Raw genomic sequence first — 21,965 nt, 5'->3', positions numbered from 1 at the left:
ATCAAAGTAGGTTAGCTGTTGCTTACAGAGATGACAAAAAGAATACTAAAAAAGAAAAAAAAAACTAAACTAAAACAGCAAGCATCTGAAAGTTCATTGTGTATTTGAATGCTGTGTGGTCTTAAATTCTGACACCTAAAAAATCAAGCAACTGGCTATTTGATAGGATTATAAAGGAAGGGATTATTCTGAATCTCCAGTTACCACTTACTGCCATATGGCTTTGAGCAAGTCATTTACCATCTCTGAGCCTCATTCTTCTCACATATAACATGGGAGTAGTAATACCTACTTGAAACAATTATGAGGGTAGGAGGGAATTTTATTATACTTGGCATATTATATATGGATGTTAACAGGCAGCTATGGACTTTATTGAAATCACTTCTTTATGTGGCTACCTGTGAAGATGAGAAACAAATGTCTTGCAGTAGAAAAATAAGCACTTTGGGGATGAAGAGATGGCCTAGTAGTAAAGGCTCTTACCTGCAAAGCCTAATGACCTGGATTTGATTCCCCAGTACCCAGCCAGGTGCAAAAAATGGCACATGTATCTGAAGTTTGTTTGTGGTGGCTAGAGACCTTGGCACACCTATTCCCCCTCCCTCCCTACCTACTGTCTCCTTGCAAATAAATAAAAACAAGCAGTTTTATGCCATTGATGCCTGGTTAAAAATAAAGTATAGCATTATATATTATGGACAAGTAAATATAATACAAAGAACAACTTACTTTACTCCTTACAAGTTAAAACATGTTTTTAAGCAGTTTGATTAAATGGTAAGGTAACTAGAATGCTTTGGATTTTAGCCAATATTAAGGTATCATTAAAGGAAAAGTTACAATAAGAAATCCAGTGAAGTTTACATATAAGAAGCTGACATTGTTGAGATTTATAGACTATGGTTTGGGCAAAGGAAATTCTAAAGTTAATTATTCATGTATTCATTTGGAATTATGGTTGACTGGTGCAGTCACTGGAGGGAGGTACAGGGCTGACCCTTTGGAGTCAGGTCCAAAGCAGTGAAGACTTAATGGGTCGTGGCTTATTCCTGGCTACGCGGCTTATGTCTGCTTCCACTGTGCCCTGGGTGGACGTCTCTGCAAAGGCAAGTATGAACCTACTGTTCTGAAATTATCAGAAGACAGGACCTCCTAACTCAATTGGACTAGTCCTTGTCGGGCTGGTATCTCTCCAGGGCTCGAGCACTGTGCCCAGAAACAAAGCATCCATACCAATTTCATGACTGAAGCACATATTCAGTTGGGAACCTAGTGCATTTTTACCCGTCTGCCTCTACTTATTTATTTCTGCTTTGTGAACCCCATGCATTGTTCTGACCTTCCTTTTCATTCCATAGTGATTATGATCTCATATAATTGCTGACTGCTCTGTTAAAGAGGATGTATAGCTTCAAGCGGTCGTCCTGTCCCCTTCCTTCTGCTAACATAACACACACACGTTGAGCATTTTACCAAGCACCAGGGAAACAGTGAGTCAGTCAGTTTCCTTTCAGGTGAGGACTTTGCTTCCTCAATGGCAAAAGAATGTTCCTAACCAAGCAAACAAGTTTACTACTAATTGTAGCCATTACAGTTATCACTGTGTGACTATTATTGTCAGGACTATAAAGCCAGCATTAAAAACGAATGTGACAGGAGGGGACTGGTTGCTCAGGTAGCAACACATCTACCCTCGTGAACTTCATATAATGTTTAGCAGATATGCGCATTCTGCAGCATTTTTGATGGGAAAAATGTGATATGGCACTGTATGGTAAAACAGGGCAGGAATGCATAGGCATGCCTAGACATTGGCTTACAGGTGGCCTGTCTTCCATCTAGTTTCTATTATTTATTCCTTGTCAGCAATTCTTGGTTAGGTGTGGCCTCTGGAAAATTACAGAATCTCCATTTTCTCCACCACATTTTCCTTCTATTTATACCCTTCATCTTTGAGATAGCATGTGTCTATTATCTTTAGAACTTGGATCGAGTCCAGCGAGTGTTTTGCATCAAAGGGAGGATAGGACAACATGAGTGGCTTTCTAGAGTGAATTTCATTAGTAAACTCGTTCCAGTGAGGCTGGTCACAGGGGGCTCCTGTACTCTCTATCTTTGGATATGCCTATGCAAGATAAACAGGGGGAAGGGGAAGGCAGTTGTGGCGTTTTACCCAAGGACATTTGCTGGTGCTGGAGATTGGTTGTGTTTGGCACCTATCTGTACCTTTTATAGACTGTGCTATGCCCAAAGACAAATGCTAGAACAAAAGGATGGCAGATCAGCTGAGAAAGCCCACCGCAAAAGCAGGGGAGTTTATCTTCCAGACAAATCCCCTTCTTCCTGGCCAATCTGAACACTCTAAACATTTCAGCTATGGATTCTAAACTATTGACATGCTCTGGCTTGCTGCCCAGTTACTGGCATTCTTGGTTACTTTAGCTCGACTGTAACATGGTATCTATTCTTTCTTTTCCCCATTCCTCACTCCAACACCATCTCTCTTCCACCTTCCCCCTCTCCCTTCCCTTGCTGTCCATAGAGCTCACAGCACCAACCCCCATCACATAGGAGACCTGAGCATCTGTGCCTGTGCAGCCACGTGGTCTGAAAACATTTACCATCAATGCTCGCTTTGCCTGGCGGACCCTCGTTTGGATTTCAGTTGTCACATATGAATAGGCATTGCTGAAGGAGTCAGTAGCCATTTAACGAACAGGGGCCAGGGATGCGAGGTCAAAGCAGGAACCCAGGGAGGCCCAGCAGCTGAGGGTTGCCCATGGTCACAGTGGAAGAATAGAAGCAGAGAAGCCAGGTTTAGTGGTGACTTCAGAATGCACTTGGGTTGTTAGGTCAGAAAGTAGAAGGAGAAACCTTGCAGAAGGTTTCTGGGGAGCTATTCTGCTTACAAGATCTCTCTCAACAGGGAAATGCTTCCTTTGGTCCAAACTCAGTGTCTACAGAAGCCATTGCTAAAAATTCAAGTCTGTTACGTAGTACCTGCAAATCCTTTAACTGCATTCCAAACATGGTTAACAGATTAATTAGCTATGTACCTGTTGTGTTTCTTGGGGTAAAGGATTACAGCCTCTCCTTTAGTGATTTTTGCCTTAAATACCAATGAATCTAAAAATTAATTCAATAAAGGCAGTAACATGTAAAGTAAAATAAAAAGCCGACTAAAATCCCTAGCTCAGATTCTCCCAAATCACCTCTGCTGGAATTTTGGTGTTGGACTTCTTAATCTGTGACCTTGTCTGTGTACACATGCACACGATCTTTGTCAAGGTAAAGCACTTTCTGTGTATACTTCCACTGCCTACTGTCCTCGTGAGTTACTTATTCAGCAAGATCTAGTTTTAAGGTGGTTCTCTGTCTCTGGCTATGCAATCTTTCAGTTGGCCAATCTGCTATGGTTTGGTATGTTCCTAATTAATCATTATTATAAGTAACAATATAAACATCTTTGTTAGAAATTATTTTTAATTCTTAGAAATAATATTGCTAGGTCCAAGCGCATATGTACACTTTTCAGGTTTTTGATGTGTACTAACATTTTGGTCTTTTTAAAGCTTGTGTTAACTTGCACTCTCAGAAATGTGTGAGTGCCTACTTGCCACCACCTTTATCAACACTAGGCATGACAGTTCTTAAATTTGCCAGTGTGACTCATAACAGAATGGGATATTGTTTAATTTGTTTTTCTTTCACTTATTTTTGGGATTCATATGAAATGAGTTGCGTTAGTCATACTTGTCCGTTCTTGCCTTGTTTTCACCACGGGTTTAAGTCACACTCTTGCTTTTCTGTCTATCTGCCTATCTATTCCTTTTGTTCTTATGTCCTATTCCTACCCATTTCTTCCCAGCTCCCCATTTAAGCAGCTATTGTAATGTAACTCAGTGTCTATTTTTGGATATATATGCCTAGATTGTTTTATATATGTGTAAATTTCGAGAGCTATTGTATAGGTATTACATTATTTCCCTTATATTCTCACTAAGCAACATGTCCTAGACACTTACATGCTGCTATGTTTATTTCTAGTCCACTACCTGGTTACTGCTGGCCTGTTTTGTTTGTATAACTCTGGCTATTTGTGAAGCTGAAGATGTTTTCATGTGTCTTATTTTTTCATTTATGAGCTCTGTAATGTACCTATGGGTTTTCAGAACATGTAGAAACCAGACATTCTCATTTCAGGGTATAGGGAAGCACATGGAAGACAGAAACTATAGGGGTGGAAGGAGCAAATACAGTGATTGCTCAGATTTTTTGAATATCCTTATTTGGTGTTTGAACATCTGAGCCAACCAACCTTAGCTTCTTGTGGGGCTGTGGACTGGTGGAGTTGTAGTAGGATGCAGAGTGGTCTTCCGTGTTATGGAGCTTCACCTTCAAGACCTTTATTTTTTGGTACAGCTTACAAGGAAAGAGTGTGGAGTGTAAGTCACCTGGGAAAGACTGGGTCCCCTTTATACAGCCTCTGACTTAATCCTTAAGGCTGCTTTTCTTCCCTTCCCTCCCTTTTGAAGTACACCTACCTTCCTTCCCTGGACCTTTTTCACCTTCTGTTTCCCAGAGCACTTTACTTCCTTCAAAATTGCTGTGCTTTGGGGCTGGAGAGAAGGCTCAGTGGTTAAGAGCCCTCCCTGTGCAAACATAAGGGCCTAAGGAGGCCTGAGAGACTGCTGATGTTTAATTCCTGGGGACCCCTATAAACAACTGGGTGTAGCCACACACATTTCTAACCCTATTCTTGTGTGGAGCAGAGACTAGAAAGTTACCAATGCTCATGGAAAAAACTACAAACTACAGTAAGAGATCAGTAAGAGACTGGCTCAAGTAACAGTGGGCAGAAGAGCCATGGAGCTGAATACTGATGATCCCCTGCAGCCACTGTAGGTGAGGGCACCCTGGGGAGGCAAGTGCAGGGGTGCCACATACACATGTACACACACACACACACACACACACACACACACACACACACACACGTCACTTTGCTTTTGTCAACAGTGGAGACAAGATCTGCCAGGGGTCACTTAAATCACTCATGATCACATACAACATCCTTTACTTTTTAAGCTTGTCCGCTCTTCCTGTCCTCGTGAGGCACAACAGATATTATCCCTGTTCCCCAGGTTAGAAAACCAAGGGATTATAAAGTTGAGTTTAAGAAAGAAAAAAAAATGGGGGAGTGCTGGAGAGATGGCTTAGCAGTTAAAGTGCTTGCCTGCATAGTCTAAGGACACAGGTTTGATTCCCCAGGACCCACATAAGCCAAATGCACTAAGTGGCACATGCATCTGGAGCTCATTTGCAGCGGCTGGAGGCCCTGGCATGCTCATTTTCTCTCTCCCTCTCTATCTCCCCCCCCCAAAATAAATAAATAAAATAATTTTTAAAAAGAAGAAAATGTTCATCTGACAAGAGGTTCCTAAAGGGCTGGGAATGTAGCTGAGTTGGCAGAGTGCTTGTTTAACATGCATGAGTCACTGGCTTCCATCCCCATTGCTGTGCATAGCAAGCTTGGTGGTGTGCACCATGCGCCTGGAGGTGCAGCATTCAGGAGGATCAAGGTCATGGACGCCAGCCTGCGTTACATGACAAATGATGATTTGTCCCCTGCCAACAAAAGAACTTCTTATTGAAAATGTAGCCATTGTCACCTAACAGTACTTCTCATCTTTGTGAGATGAGAGTAAATGGGTGGTGAGGGGACAGAAATGAAGGCACTCGGTTAGTATGTGGCATATCTGCTGTGCCTGAAGTTTGGGCTGCTGCTGTGTAGGTGCAAGTCCAAGTGTCCCCATGGTTTAGAATCAGAACATCGCCTCTGGGATGAATCTGAGGTGACACCTCAACCTGAGAGGCCAGGGAAAGGCCGCCCAGGGCTGTTCTCTCCCCTGAGGACACAGTGTGAATGAAGGCTGAGCCTTTGAGCATCTGATCCCCTATCTGGAATCTGGAAAGATTTCCCTGAGAATTAGAAGTTGCCTGAAGGAAATTCTTTTAACCTTACCTTGAAGAAGTGCTGTGTTTTATTCTTAGAGAAGCATGGGGGTTAAAAAGTTTAAAACAACCTTCTATTTCTGAATTCCCCAGTACGAAAGTTCTTATCTTCTGAGTGGGCTTCCACCTAGAGCTAACAAAAGAAAAGTGATCCATTCCTTTTCATTTTTGAAATGAATTGCTTGACAAGCCAACACATGTCTTGCTACACTCCAGAAAAGTCAGGGACCTTACCAAATAAATTATCTACTGTATACAAGATAAGAAGACAGCTTTTGCTTATTCACTCTTTAAAAAATTTATGGCCATAAAATCATGATATATAAATCAAACCTTCAGTGACCTGAAATGTATCACTGTGACACTCTAGGGAAAAGTCAGGGAGAGGGCAACCTTTTACTTTTCATAAAAACCCCAATGGAACATAAGGGATATGTAAAATAATATGCACAGAAAGAGAATGTGCAGTCACATATGTTCAGGGTTAGAAATTAGACAGCATGTTTATGTCATCCTAAGAAATGGCAGCTCAGTGTAGTCTTTTTTAATTTTTTTAAAATATTTTAAAATTTTTAAATTTTTATTAACATTTTCCATGATTATAAAAAAATATCCCATGGTAATTCCCTCCCTCCCCACCCCCACACTTTCCCCTTTGAAATTCCACTCTCCATCATATTACCTCCCCATTACAATCATTAGTATAGTCTTTTGACCCAATCACAGAAAAAAAATCAACACATGGTCTTCTCTGCTATTGTTCCTGGCCTCACAACGTGCCTTGTGTGGCTGTGGAAGGAAGAGGAGCCGACAGAGACTCGCACCACATCTGGTGCTCTGTGCTGGTTTGGCACAAATGTTCAACATCCTGAGCAGATCTGGACTTTGGCATTTTAAAAGTCAAGTTCATAGGGGCTAGGGAGATGGCTCAAGCGTTACAAGCACTTGTCACTTAAGCATGAGGCCCTCTCAGATGGAAGGGAGTTTGACTCCCTAGAAACCATGTACAAAGCTGGCTATGGCCATGCATGTCTATAACCCAGTCCAATGGGGGAAGGGAAGGGCCTGAGACAGGAGAGTTGCTGGGCTTACTAATAAAAAGTACATTCATTTAGCATGTATTTAATGAGCATTGACTATGGACTAGACATCAATCTGAACACTGGAGACTTAAAATAACTAAAACATGGTTACCATTATGGAACTATTTCTTCAAGGAAGGATGGACCTATAATGGGATAGTTAGGTCTACTTTAGAGAATGCTAAAAGAAAATGGATCTTTCTACTTCTCTGCTTAAAACTCTTTCATGGCATGAGATCCAACATCTTTACTTGGACCACTTGACAATGGCGATCTGGCCCATTGGGCCTTTCCAGCCTCAATTTGCAATCATGTTTCCACATACTCTCCAGTCAGATTCATACAGTGCCCAGTGGACTCAGGTAATGGTGTTATTGTAACATGGCTGCCTGGGAATAAGTGTGAGATTCACAGATGACCACAGCACATGGCATTTAGCTGGTGATTCTGTTGCTAGATCTACCTGACATAACTTCTTGTAAATGAGATATTGGGCTTTGTCAGAGATTTACCTAAGTATAAAGAGTTTTTTTTTTTTGTGATGTTTGTAAAATATAAATAAGGGAGTTGAGTGTAAATTAAGCCATGCAAGAGATGTTTGTTAAATACCAAGAATGAGCTTGGGCAGACTTAACAAAGCAGAAATCGATTCTGCCCTCATGAAGCTTACAGTCTGTAAATAGAACTAGATACTAATAACAAAAACTTTTCCTCTGTCTCTCTCCTATAAAGTAGTCCAAGATATCATTCATAAACTGGACCATACATATTCCCCTTAGTGTTCTCCTTGCTCCCATGAATAGCCTTCTGGCCTCCCTCCATGGCAGAGAAAAATTTGAAAATCTAAGTCAGATCTTGTGTCAGTCTCTTGTGAGCCCTTTCATAACATCACAAGGCAATTAGGCAAAAATCCCAATTCTCCCATGGTCTTCAAGGTCAGTTTTGATCTGACTCCTGCCAGTGTGCCCCACAGTGGCCCAGCAGCTCCAGCCACAAGGGCTGACACGGCTCCCCCAAACACTATGCTCCTTTTCTTCTCCAGGACATTGCCTGGATTCCCCGCTGCTCCCCATGGCTGCCTGTTTTTCATCCCGCAGCTCTGTAAAAGTCAACTCCACCTTCCCCGCTGCCATTTACTGCTCCTCATCCTGCGGCTCTTATAAAAGCGAGTTCCACCTTCACCACCACCATTACTCTTTATTGCAATCTTTCTGGCAGTTACACAGTTCGTAATTATCTTTCAATTTGCTACAGAGAAAAATTGTCTGAAATTAAGACTTCCTTGTGCAAATTAGAACTGAGAGAAGGGGATTGGATTCTGAAGTTTGCAATGCAGGTAGCCTTTCTTCTGCTCCCAAACAAATACTTAATTAAATTGTCAAGGTATGATTACCAAATCACTTGGAAGTAGTGAATGCATTCACCAGTTTTGTTGAACAGATCCAACACCTCTTCCACTGGGAAGTAGAAATTTTTTTAATTGGAATAAGTTAAACAAAACATAGGTGAGGGTAGCTACACAGAGAGCTCCAGATCTTCTGGAATTATTCAGTTACTTAGGATGAACTATTTATTATTTATTTGCAGAAGTCCTAAAGCAAAGAGCAAGCATGAATAAAAAAAAAAATAACTTCTGGAATAGAAGAAAATGTTAGAACCTTAAGAGAACAACTCTGGTCTGGGAGCAGCTTGCACTTAGGGACTGAGGGTGTCAGAGGGGAGAGGGCAGGGGACAAGTGGGGATGAGAGTTGTGAGGGAAAATAGGGGAGAGTAGTAGGCAAAGGAGGAGTGGGAAGGATGGACAGAAGGGAAAGAGGAAAGGGGATAGAAAGAATAAAGTATATGTCTGTATCTGTCTGCATATGTTTATATACACACAAACATACGTATATACACACACAGACAGAGAGAGACAGAGCAATGGCACTAGGTGTCTGACAAGTCTAACTAAGGACTAGAGTAAATGGCACCCAAGCTGATCCCAGTGATGATAAAGGTCGAAAGAGCTGTCTTGTCCCATCAGCACTATTGTGTGATTACAAAAGGTGGGGCAAGGGAATGAAGAGCCATCTTTTCTCATTAGACAGCCCATTTTTGCCTAGAAAATGACAGTTGCCTTTCCTGTGACTCTCATTACTCCAAAGCCATCAATTTCCTGTTCCAAATCTTTTAGCAAAACCTTACTGAAGTTCTACTTCTTACAATTAGAGTTAGATTTGGTCTTCTTGCCTCGGGGGTCGGAGTTACATTTTTTCTAAGGTACACAAGGGTACCTTGCAATTCAGGAGGTAAGGAGCCAACCAGGTCATCCTTGCAAATTCTAAGCCCTTGAAACAAAGTGACAGATAACGCTTTCTGTTTCAGACTGCTCACTGACTTTGCTGTTTGCTTGCAGCCTGTCACGAGTCCTGTGCAGGCTGCCGGGGCCCCACCGAGAGGCATTGTGTGGCCTGCAGGGATCCGCTGCAAGTGCTGAGAGATGGCAGCTGTGAGAACACCTGTGGCAATGGCTTCTACAACAAACAGGGGACCTGTATGGGTAAGTGCCAGGCTGGGATGCCAAAGCATCTTTTCTTTTCTCTATTTCAGCACCCACATATTCGTATATACCACAAATAGCCAACATTTCTTTTTCTCAGTGAATATGTGCACAGCGGCTGACATTGACCTTGCCCTAGTCATTTATGTCATAGATTTTTCTAGCAGGATTCCCTTTACCTGCCCTGACAGTTTGTTAAGGTTGAGAAATTCATTCTAGTTTGGTTCAACACATGAAGACAGCAAGGTCCCATCTGTCTGCTTAAGATCCACAGCAATATGGAGAATAGGGTCCCACTGAGACCTTACTGTTCTCAAATCTCCAACACCATTGACACTAGGCTGCTTTCCTAATTAGTACATGGGGCAGAAATTCTTGTGCAGACCCACCTTTGGTTTGGTGCCACCGACTGCCGTCACTGTCTCTTCTCCTTTCACAACGATGTCGTGGTCATAAGTGTTAGCACAGCTTAGACCTCCTGATGCTAGACATGGTGGCCCACCAAGAGGTGGGAAAGTGTGTGGAAAAGCACAGGTGTGGGTAAATTATTTAATCCTTCTATGTGTCAGTTTCCTACTTGTAAAATGAGGGTGAAAATGGCTCTCGTGGGTAGATAGAATGATAACCCCAAAGACGTCCCTGTTTCAGAGCCCCTAGTCTTTGAGCATGCCACCTGAGGTGGTAGACGGGACTTGGCAGATACGGATAAGTTAGCATTTTAAGAAGGAGATAGTGTACTGGAGTTTCAAGGTGAGTGCATGTAATCATGAATGTGGTAACAGAGTAGAGTGGGAAGGACTTGAGGATGGACGCACAGGTCAGGGTGAAGGAGCCATGCAAGGACAAAGCCATGAGCACTCGGGATCTGGAAAAGGACAAGCTTCTAGAAGAAATACAGCAGAGTTAACACCTTGATTTTTAGGACTTCCCCCACTAACACTGTAAGATAAACTTGATTGTTTCAATCCGGAATTCATGATAATTTATTATAGTAGCAACAGAAAACTAAGATACACTTCCTCAGAAGGCTCTGCAGGGGACTGACTGAGTTACTATATACAAAGCACTTGGAATATTGTTGGGCACAGAATTGCTGCTATATTGGTGTTTTGTGTGATGCTTGCAATAACATCACAAGATAGACACTATCCTTCTCATGTTCTGGGTGAGGAAACAGAGGATAAGGTTACCTTGGTCTCGGAGCTGATGAAGGTGAGAATGAGATTCAAACTCTGGATTACGATTAACCCTGAACCTACTCTACCTCTTACTATATTGTATCTTCTGAGACTCTTCTACTTTCCTCTTTCCCCTTTCTTATGTCCCCTTTCTTCTCTCTCCTTTTTACCTTGTCTTTAGAGGAAGCCTCTAATTCCATCAGACATTGCTACATCCCAAGGTAGCAGTGTCCTGACAGTTGTTGACTTTGATAGAAATAGATAGACAGATAGAGAGGCCAGGATGACCTCCTGATGTAACTGAGCCCAGCAAATCAATAACAATACACACTCCCTAAAATTTCCTGAGTGATCATTCCCATTTTGCCCACTGAACGACCCAGAGCAATAATGAGACGTTCTGGAGGTAGGATGAATCCACTTGTCTTAGGGAAGAGAGACCACACGGTGCACTCACCTGAGGCTGTGCCGGGATCCCCCAGCTCTGGCGGGTAAGTATCCCCTGGTGTGGGCGAGTTGCAGGTGGCTTTGTGTGGATGTGGAGAGAGGGCAGGCTGCCATTAGCCTCATCATGTTAATCTTTTTCTGCCAGTATCACTTTCCTGCACAATTAAGCCAGATGTGTTCTCTAAGGGTGGACAGATGTCAAATTGCTGCTAATCCAAAGTCCTGAAGGCATTTCCCTTTAAGTCCCGGAGGAAGCTGGTAACTGTCGCCGACAGGAGGGATAACACTGATGTGCGGCTGAGTCTCAGCCAGTGTTTGGACTGAGGATCATTTTCTGCTGACCCTCTAATCTGGGGGAACATTGATTGCTACATTCCAAGGTCGGCATTTCTGCTGACATTGCCATGTATTGAGAGAGAGAATCAGAAAGAGAGAGAGAGAGCCTTTGCCTATAAAGGATGGAGATCTACTCAGGCTCAGAGCTTGAGTGAGGAAGCCAGTCCTCCCTACGGACATGAGGAATTAATAAAGAAACTTGCGTGTGGTGGCTCAAGCCATAATCCTAGCAGTGGGGAGGCTAAGGTGGGCATATTTTTGAGCTTTAGGATGGCTAGGCTATATAGGGAAGCCCTGTCTTAACACCACTCCCATAAGACTCTGGAGAAGGTGGGCTGAAGAGAGGGGAGGATGGGGAGAAAAAGGAAAGAGAGAGGTGTACTTGGGTTTTGAAGATTGTCACAAAGAAAATTTCCTGTGAGGACAGAACACACAGCTCACCATCAGCAAACCCATCAACGATCAATAAATAATTATTGAACAAATACCATGTGCTCTGGTACTAGGCCAAGGTTGCTACCAGTACTGACCAGTGGGCCTCTTAGTAAAGAAAGCTAAGGCTTTCACTCTTAGCATTGTTAGAGCTCTCAAAGTCCATAGCAAGTGACTTCAGAAATGGTCCCATGTTTTCTAAAATAACAGACAGCTGCACCATTAGTTGGTATCAGGACGCTAAGAAGTCTGCAGTCCAGTGCTGATAATGTGACTTATTTCCCATTCAGATTAGTGCTACTCAGGATAAAGACTGGCTGCTGTTGGCTTAATAATTTATAACCATCTAGCCTGTTATCTGTAGAAATCACAAAGTTAAGTACTGTAAAAATTCCATTGCAGCCTGTTATAAACAGTGACATGTTTCACCTGAAAGAACTTACAGTAACCATACTCATGTGTGGTATGTGTCTTGGATTTTTGCAAATATTGGATATAAAGGGTGGGGTAGATCAAGGGGAAACCTCCTCATTCTTTCAAGTATTTGTACCATTATGGATGGCTGGTATGTCTCTAGATAACATAAAAATCAAGGCCACAGGTTAGAGTCTCTTGCATTGTCCCCTCTTCACCCTGCCTCCCTTCTCTCCTTCTCTTCTCTCCCTTACTCATTACTTTTTTTTTTCTTTTTTCCTTCCTGACCCAGGTAGCCACACTAATTATTAGAACCTTTTCTATGAGATTACCTAAACTGGGTATTTTTGTTTTGAATTTATCCACATGTACTATACTTAAAAGAAAACATGCAGCAGAGCTTGTGCTGTTTGCAGCTTTTCTCAACTCAGCACTGTCTTTTCCAGATGCGCTGACACCATCACCTCTGGTTTGTTACTTCTCGAGGCTGCGTACTACTTCCTGTGTGCACCTGCAGCCCTCGCTCATCCACTCTCCTCCACTCTCTCTACTCGCATGTGATCTATTGCCAGAGAGCACTGTGCACATGCTCAGTCCTGTCCTTTTCTGAGCTCATCCAGAGGTTCCCTGGAACTTTGACCAGGAGCAGAGATGTTGGCTTCTTTGTGGAGTCTTGATGTGTTAAAGAATTACTGGGCACTCTCCAGCATAGCTGCATAGTACATTCCCAAGGACATGGGCTGCCTCATCTCCTCATCCTGCCCACCAAAGAACATGATCAAGCTCCTGGGTCTTCTTGGTCGCTAGGCACAAAGGAGCATGTCATTGGATTTCTGATTACTTATGTGTGAGCATTATCTTTAACCACTGTTGGGCCTTGAATGTCCTCTTTACCAGCTTGTATTTCAATTTTCTTTGCCCATGTTCTCTGAGTTTTGCTGCCTTTTATATGCATATTATAGATAATAAGTCTTTTTTGGATATTATGTTGTTGTTTGTGCTAGGATTTTAGCATGCTACCCAAATACTCCACTACTGAGGTATTCCCCAGCCCTTTCATTTTAAATATGCAAATATCCTCCATTCTCTTATCTTTTAACTTTAAATAGGCTTTCCTCCACTAAGCAGAAATGTTTAACTCATCATCTTTTATTCATTAACTTTTGCTTTAAAGTTTTGGTGCTAAAGTTTTGTTTAGGAAGATCTGCACCTGACTTTCACCAATCCTGCCCTGTATTGTCTTTTGTTAATTTGACAATTTTAATGTAGCCTTTATAGAGAGTGCATTATGTATGTGGGCTAAAGAAGGCATACAGTTGGATTCTTTTATATTACATTATCCAGTTTTCTGAACATGACTAGTAATTCACTCGTATATCTCTATTATATATCAAATGCAAATGCATGTAGGTTTCTGTGATCTGTTCCATGGTCTACATTTCCATTCTCTTTCCACGAGCACACTGTTTTGATCATTAAGTTCCGTTGCCTTGTATTGTCTCAGTATTTGCTTGGTAAATTCCTCTTTATGCTTCTCTTCAAAGTTGATTTAGACATTAGAGTCTGTGCACCAAATTGCCAAGAAAATTTAACTAGAATTTTCTTTGATATTATATTGAAATTTTAGATTAGCTTGATATGAAAGGAGATTTTTTCAAATAATTATATTTAAGTTTACAAATTATTCTCTTAAGCATTCATTTAGATATTTTTATAATGTTGACATGTAATGGGTTTATTGTTGGTCAATTCTAATGTATAAAATTTCTGCAATTCTTTTTCTTTTTTTGTATGTGTGTATGTGCATGTGAATGTCTGGGAGTGCTGTGTGTGGGGGTGCGCAGGTGTGTGAATGTTTGCTGGGGAGTGCTTGTATATGTGTGTCTGCAAGTGCAATGTGTGTGGAAGTGCATGTGTGTGTGCATATGCATGTTTCAGAGTGTAGTGTGTGGGGGAGTATGTGTGTGTGTGTGTGTACGTGTGTGTGTACGTGTGTATGTACGTGTGTGTGTCTGGGAGTGCAGGCATATATCTGCCATTGCACACATATGGAATGTCAGTGGACCACTTTCTGGGGTTAATGCTCACTTTTTACCTTGCCAGGCTAGATGGCCCACGAGGGCCTGGGATATTCTCCTGTCTCCACTTCCCATCTTGCAGTTGGCATGACAGGATTATAGCAGCTGGCCCACAGATTTTGTCTTTTTTTACATAGAGTCTGGGATCCAAATTTAGGTGCATGGCCTTAAGCAGCAAGTGCTTTAGCCACAGAGGCAGCTATCCAGCCTCTGCATATTTTTTATGGCTATGAGATTTCATTTAGCTTATCAACTACTAAGTTCTGTGAAATGGTGGTTCCAGGATTAGGAATTTCATGAGTTTTATGCAGGACGTGAAGGAGAAGAATACTTTTCAGATCCAGTTTAGTTCCTATAGTCTAGTCATGAGTTGAAGATGGTTTTCTATTTTTCTGATTTGGGGGCTGGTTGCTTTGCCCATTTCTTGACATACCTTGTTTGCTCATTTGCGTCCAAGCAGAAGCAGAGTCCTCCACCAAGCAGGATGCAAGCAAGATTCAGCTCTGTTACCTTCTTTGTCAAATTCCTGAAATACTGCAGGAGGTCAGCAGGACACAGGTGTCCCAAGGGAGCCTGCAGAGTAGATCTCAGCAGTTCTGGATTCCTGAAATGTTGATTCTCCTTAGTGTGAAGAGGGGCCTTGTTTGTTTTCGGGAAGTGAGTCCAGGCTGGGGGAATAGAGCCAGTCACAGTGGCTCGTGTCTGTCTTCTCCCACGTCTCTTCCGCTTACTCCTGTGACTTTGTTAAACATTGTTCAATCTCCATGTGATGTTAACGGCTTCCTTCGTGAAACCTCTACCTTTGCTTTCTCTGCCACTATGGTCTCTCTTTTTATCCTCTGCCAGTGGATCATTTTTCTTGGTCACTTTTTCTCTTATTTTCTAATTATTAGACACTTGCCCTGTTCTGTGTTATCATGCCAGCTGGTACTGACGAAGTCAGCTAACTTTTGGTTTCAACAACTACGTGTGTGTGGGACCTTTCTGCTTCTCTCCTGACCTCCTGAACCATAAACCAAACGGGACCACACACATCCTAAACTGAGCTCATCATACTCCCCGCTCCTCTACCACACTGCTCTCCTTGTATCTGTGAGTGGTGACGGTGTCACTTGTCTTCCTAGGAAGCCATCTGAGACGCTTTCTTTTTCACTGCCCTCAGGTCTGTCCCCTCCTTCTTACCCCTTGATGCAACCCACAAGCAGTTTGTACCGAGTCATGGGCATGACCTGAGTGGGTCCGTAACTCCTCCGTCACTCCCAGCTGCTTATTCTAACAGAATCAAAGTGAGATCAATGTCTTCCTCACAAATATGGCCACATTTCTGGCCTGCTGCAGGTGCTGTCCACAGGATGAGAACCTTCACATGAGTGTGGCTATCTGTCTCTATCATCTACCCATTCCCACTTTTCTAGCCCAGTGGAGCTGCTGTTTTCGTGACAGCATAGTCTTTAGGCTTTTCCCACATCCTGTGTCATGTCTCACCTCACTCTGTCTGCCTGGGGCGGAGGGGGCGGAGGGCAGGGGAGATATTCTTGTCAGCCTTTCCATGACAGGACTCATGGAATGCTGCTTCTTGGAGTCTTAATGATCTTTTCTGCCTCCCACACCCTTATTAAAAGCTATTATTGGACTGGCTTAGCAGTTACGGCCTACAAAGCCTAAGAACTTATGTTCGAATCTCCAGGTTCCACGAAGCTAGGTGCACAGTGACTCAAGCATGGAATGTCACACATGTGCAAAAGGGAGCGCATGCATCTGGAGTTTGTTTGCAGCAGGCTGACGGTCATGGTGCGCCCGTTCTCTCTCTCTCTCTCTCTCTCTCTCTCTCTCTCTCTCTCTTTGAAAATGAAAGGAATAATAAAAAATATTTTGGGGCTGGATAAGATGGCTTAGCAGTTAAGGCTCTGGCCTGCAAAGCCAAAGGACCCCAGTTTGATTTCCCCAGGACCCATGTAAGCCAGATGCACAAGGGGGCACATGCATCTGGAGTTTGTTTTCAGTGGCTATAGGCTCTGGTGCGCCCGTTCTCATTCTCTCTCTCCCTCCCTCCCTCTTGCTGTTTCATAAAAAAAAAAAATGTAAAAACATTTTTTAAAACTATTATTATGCCTAGACAGACTAATCAAATGGTGTGCTTGATATTTCTAAATGCATTTCTTTTCCTTCTACTAATTTGATAAGCCATATAAAGTAGAGACCACATTAATTCGATTTTTGTGTCTCTGCCACCTAGTATAGTACCGGATACAGACCTTAATATGTATTTTGAAGGCAAATGAGTAAGTGCATGAGTTGAAAGAATGTGTGCAATTCAACAATTTTACTAGTATGTCCTTAGTAGAATTCTGACTTTCTGAATTCTGCCGTTAAGTAGAATAAGATAAAGGATATATGGTGCATACTTATACAAAAATGCTATTTTTTCAAATTTTAAATTTAATTTTAAACTGGTATTTTTATTTCATAACTTGGCATCTGTACATCCAATGCCATTTTAATTTTAAACCCCTATTACATTGATACACTGGTGGGTGTGCCTTAGAGTATCTGTCATACTTTGTTCAGTGAGCAATTCTTCAGTTCTCCTTCCACTGTGGAAACAGAAAGCACAGAGTCCATTGAAGCCTGGCATCTAGGAATCAGCACTCAGAACTCTGCTGAGGAGGCAGAGCACGAGACAGCAGCAGTGGTGCCCACTGTGGGCTCTGTGTGGAAGGAGTTCACTGCTTGCTTCTCACTGTTCCCTCCTCTGGTGTCTTTTCCTCTCCCTTAGCTTGCGACCAGTCCTGTAAGAGTTGTGGCCCTGGCAGTCCCAGATGTCTTACGTGTTCTGAGAAGACTGTGTTGTATGATGGGAAGTGCATTTCTGAATGCCCCAGTGGGTACTATGCTGATGCTACTGGTAGATGCAAAGGTAAAATACAGAGCATGCTCATTTTCAACATCATCACCACCAAAAATGGCTTAGTGTGTACTGGACAATAGTTGATGCTGTCTGCTGCTCATTTGAGAATCGGCATGTATTTCTGGAACAGGTTGCATTAAAGGGAGACGTTTTTCATTGTAGAACCTATGTAGGTTTGGTAGGAGAGAGGGAGGTGTGGGTATGGGAGACATGAACAGATTCTTGGAAGGAGGGGTGAGTACACAAAGGCCTTACGCCTGTGAATCATGCTTAGAGATCATTTGGTGGGTTTGAAATATCAAAAGCAACTTTAACACGCACCCCTCACACGCCTGTAAGCCCTCACGAACCTATGTCACTGATGACAAAGTCATTCCTTCCACGGCATCTCTAAGCTCATATAACATATGACAAAACTAAAATAAAAATGAAAACTAAGTTTGATAGCTAGCAAAGCTGAAGTCTGTCTCCACCAAAACTTTATTTTTAATGTGCTATCTGTAAATTCTTCCTTTTGGGTTGATAGAACATAAAATATGAATCGCTGCCATTTGAGACTCTTTGATCTTTCCTTCAGGACTTCTAGTGACTTATTCTGCCCAGCACGACTTGCTTACTTCTTACCTTGGGTCTGCTTGGGCAGGGATTTGAGCCTACCCACCACTCCCTCCCTATCAACCTTCCTTCTTGTACCTCACGTTCATACCTTTCCTCGGTTTCCTGCCCCAGCATTCTCATTCTCCCTGTGCTACCCGCATGGCTCCTTACCACTGTCCTCCATAGATTCCTCATGGGTTTCACTTCTTTTCTGAGACCCGCTGAAGGCTTGGCCCAGACTGTGGTCTTCCCACTGCCTTTTAAAGTCAAGTTCATGCATACAGAGTCAAGTTAATGCAGGGAAGAGATGTCCCTGACTGTCATATACCCAGTTAGATCCTCTCTCTCTCTCCCTCCTAGAATGTAATTCTTTGAGTTTTACAATGTCAAAACTAAAAGTAACTTGAGTTACCACCTAATCCACTCTCACTGTGCATGCCTAGGAAGCAGGTATGGAGAGAACCACACGTGGTTAAGGCAAGCAAGCCACTTGGAACTTCATTGCTCCCAGCACTTCCAGCCATGCGTTAGCCACCCATCCCCTCCTTTAGGCAGGGTGGCCTCGGATCCAGACAGACCAAACCCCAGTCTTGTTTTCAGTGAACTCTGTGGTCTTTGACAAATATTTTAACATACAAAGACCTCATTTTCCCCAAAGTAAAATGTTCTTAACAATACCTACTCCCTAATGTTGCTATGAGAACTAAAAGTGACAATGTGTCTAAAGTACCTAATGCTAACACTACGTAAAGGTGGCTGGAACATAGTGAGAAGAACATGGGTAAGCATGTGGATGGCATTGCTAGTGCTGGCAGTGTAACTGCTTGCCATCATGACTGGTGTTTGGTTTAGTGTGGCACAAGTGGGCACAAAGAGTTCTGTGAGGGCTTAACTGCACACAGGATGCCCAGCCAGGGAGTGATGTTGTGGTCACCTCAGCCTGTTGTGTCTCACTCTCTTCCCTAGTTTGTCACCTGTCGTGTGCCAGCTGCACTGGACCTTCATCCTCTCATTGTACAGCCTGCATCCACCCTCAGGTTCTAAGTCAAGGCCACTGTCTGCCTAGCTGTGGAGAGAGCTTCTATCCTGACCGTGGAGTCTGTAAAGGTATCGTTGATGTCATCGTCATTCCTGACTGTCTTATCACAAGGACACGGATTGACTATTACTCCAAAAATCCTGCTTTCCTGTACAACTTTCCCCTAGTGCATCCTAAATGGTTATGTGTACATTACAGCTCACACTCCAACCAACTGCAGGTCAAAATAGAAAATCCAGAATTTTTCCAAAAGGAAAACCTGAACTTGGTACATGCGTGCTGAATCCATGCAAATGAAGTGATTTGTGGGCTTTTTAGTAGACATAATGACTCTCAAGATAAGTTAATGTGCAAAGGCTAGGTGTAGGTTATATGCAAATGTCATGCATTTTGTAGTAAAGATTCCACAGATTTTGATATCCGCGGGGGCCCTAGGACCAGTCCCTGAAGACACAAGAATGACTGGATATGGGTTCAGGTTGACCTGGAATTCACTATGTAGTCTCAGGCTGGCCTCAAACCCAGTGATCCTCCTACCTCTGCCTCCCAAGTGCTGGGATTAAAGGTGTGCCCCACCACACCCATCTCAGATATGAGGTTTTCATTACAGTTGTTCAGTGACGGGATGATCTAAAGAAAAAGAAGAAAAACGTGTGAAAATTTTGAAACCTCTCCAAAGTTCATAGTTTTTTGGACCATTGTTGTAGGGAATGCTATTTCCTTTACAATACATTGACACAAAATAAAACTCTTGTTTTTTCATTTCTCTGCTTTCCTATCATTGCTAATGTTTTTCTAGACTTCATTTGCTTTTCCCTGAAGAACAACTTTTTTGTTAATGATTGAGCAAACTGAGGGTACTAGCAATGCCTCCAGGCTGAATGAAATGGAAAATCTTAAATTGCTATTTTCCAAAAAGGTATAGGCCCCTTGTGAGGGCTGTAGCGTTTCACATGCCTTTTGAAATTAGAACATTGGGGGCAAACACTTTAATTAAGTGTTGTACATAGGGCACTTGAAAAAGTATTTGAAAATTACCCTAAGAAAAATGTATTTAAAACAAAGAAGCTGCAATAGTATTTTGAGGGGGGAAACTTAGAGAACCCTTTAAATAACAAAGAAGTTGATTATATCAAAATCTGGGCATGAAGTTGCTTGAGTGCAATAATTGGCTTTGATTTTCAACCTCACCAGGAAAAACAAAACCATATGAGAGATTGCCAAGTTTCCATCACTGTTTCTTCATTGTCTAGAAAGGCAGATTTTTTCCCAAATAAATCTCATGAGAAATTTGTTGCCTGGACCTTTCTATAGTGGGTGATGGATGAGCATAATGGACAGCTACACACTGACCAGCATCACAAGAGATACAGTAATGGCCTTCGTGCAAATGCTTCTGAAAACCTTCAATAAAAACTGAGGCCATAGTGTTAAATCGTCATTCCGTGAATGTGCTTCTCTGGAGAGCCAAGCAAACACTGTCCACTTTGCTGGGTTTTATCATGATCTAGCCTGACAGACCTGTCTGGACCTGAGAGAAGAGACTTCTTTTACCACCCTCACTTTCCCTCTCGCACACATTATCATCACCCTTGTGCTTTGTGTAGAACACCAGAAAAATCCTACTATGGGGGTGGGGGGAATGTACCTACTCAACTTTTCTAAGTGGTTTTTGATCTTTGGATTGCTTTCCCCATATTATTTGTATTTGCAGCATGTCATGTGTCTTGCCATACTTGCGTGGGTCCTGATCCCTCACACTGCACGGGGTGTAGGATGCCTGAGGCAGGACTGCAGGTGGAGCGGCCCTCGAGGGCGGATGTTCCCTCTGGCCAGTGTGTGTCGCAGTGCAGAGCCCACTTTTACTTGGAGAGCACTGGACAGTGTGAAGGTAAGAGTGGACTCATCATTGTCCTCCGTCACTGTGAACCATATATAATCTCCAGGAGCTAGGAGCCCTCCCCAAATCCCATTCTTAGATGGTCCAGGCAGAAATTTTTTTCCCCCAGAGAACTGTATAGGTGGCTAAGGAAAACAGCAAGCTCACGATAGTGTTCCATTCGTTATTGCTTCTGATTTGCTACTCTGAGTAGGAATTGTTCCCATTAGGCCAAAGTTTGGATGAATGTTGAAAGCCTGAAGTTCTCTCTGCCATTGCCTTGACATATCATCCCCAGAGAGTTGATAACATCCTTAATAACCAGGTCACCAGTGGGAGAGTCAGGAGATGACAGGAAGGTCTTAGTTTCCTGTTGGGAGGGGCATACTTCTCTGCTCCTGATGGGAGCTGCCCTGCTTATGTGAGAATTGCTGCCCTGCTTATGTGAGAATTGTTTAACTCTTAGGCTACTGAAAATGTAATTTATTAATACATTTTTTCCATTGTAATTATAACATATATATTTATTAAAGGGAATATTTGAATCTAGGGAAAAGTAGAAAAATAACGTACCCAACACCTAATACACTGTTACCTTTCCTGCTTTTTACATTATTTTTGTTCCAATATCTCTGAGCATTTTGTTTCCTATTCATAGTGTTGAGGGGGTTTGTTGCATAGCTATAAGCAAGCTGCAGAGCCAGTTTTGTATCATACGACACTACTCATTATGGGGGAGCTCCAGCTTCGTATTAGAATATATCTTCACATGTAAACACTAGGTTTCGAAGAGAAAAGGTTTCAGACACAATGAGTAATTAATACGGCATAGGCAGAACTATGCAAAATTGAAATCCAGATGCCCAGACCACAACATTAGAATCGTAATTGCTTTCCATGTAGGCTGTTTGCCAGGATTAAAGGAGCTTGAAAATATAAAGTAGTTGGTGAATTAGAAGTCCCCTGGCTCCAGGTATATGAATCCTGATCCATACACTCAGGTGTTCAGGTCATTAC

The 21,965-nt window shown here is 42.5% G+C and overlaps 1 protein-coding gene across 3 annotated transcripts in view; it reads left to right on the top strand.

Annotated features, from left to right (window-relative positions):
* Fras1 (Fraser extracellular matrix complex subunit 1) overlaps nucleotides 1–21,965 on the top strand; it is a 482,271-nt gene that overhangs the window by 244,334 nt on the left and 215,972 nt on the right. For 2 of the 3 annotated variants that reach the window (XM_045144057.1, XM_045144056.1), the window contains exons 15-18: nucleotides 9,497–9,640; nucleotides 17,302–17,442; nucleotides 18,997–19,137; nucleotides 20,784–20,960. In XM_045144057.1, the coding sequence (XP_044999992.1) occupies nucleotides 9,497–9,640; nucleotides 17,302–17,442; nucleotides 18,997–19,137; nucleotides 20,784–20,960 (603 nt within the window). Of the gene's footprint in view, nucleotides 1–9,496; nucleotides 9,641–13,275; nucleotides 13,295–17,301; nucleotides 17,443–18,996; nucleotides 19,138–20,783; nucleotides 20,961–21,965 lie in introns of those variants that run through there. The other variant, XM_045144058.1, reaches the window with a different exon arrangement.

Source organism: Jaculus jaculus, chromosome 2, assembly GCF_020740685.1.
Source record: "Jaculus jaculus isolate mJacJac1 chromosome 2, mJacJac1.mat.Y.cur, whole genome shotgun sequence".
Classification (NCBI taxonomy): Eukaryota; Metazoa; Chordata; class Mammalia; order Rodentia; family Dipodidae; genus Jaculus; species Jaculus jaculus.
Note: the sequence above shows the minus strand (reverse complement) of the source record. Positions and strands in the feature narration are given on the sequence as shown.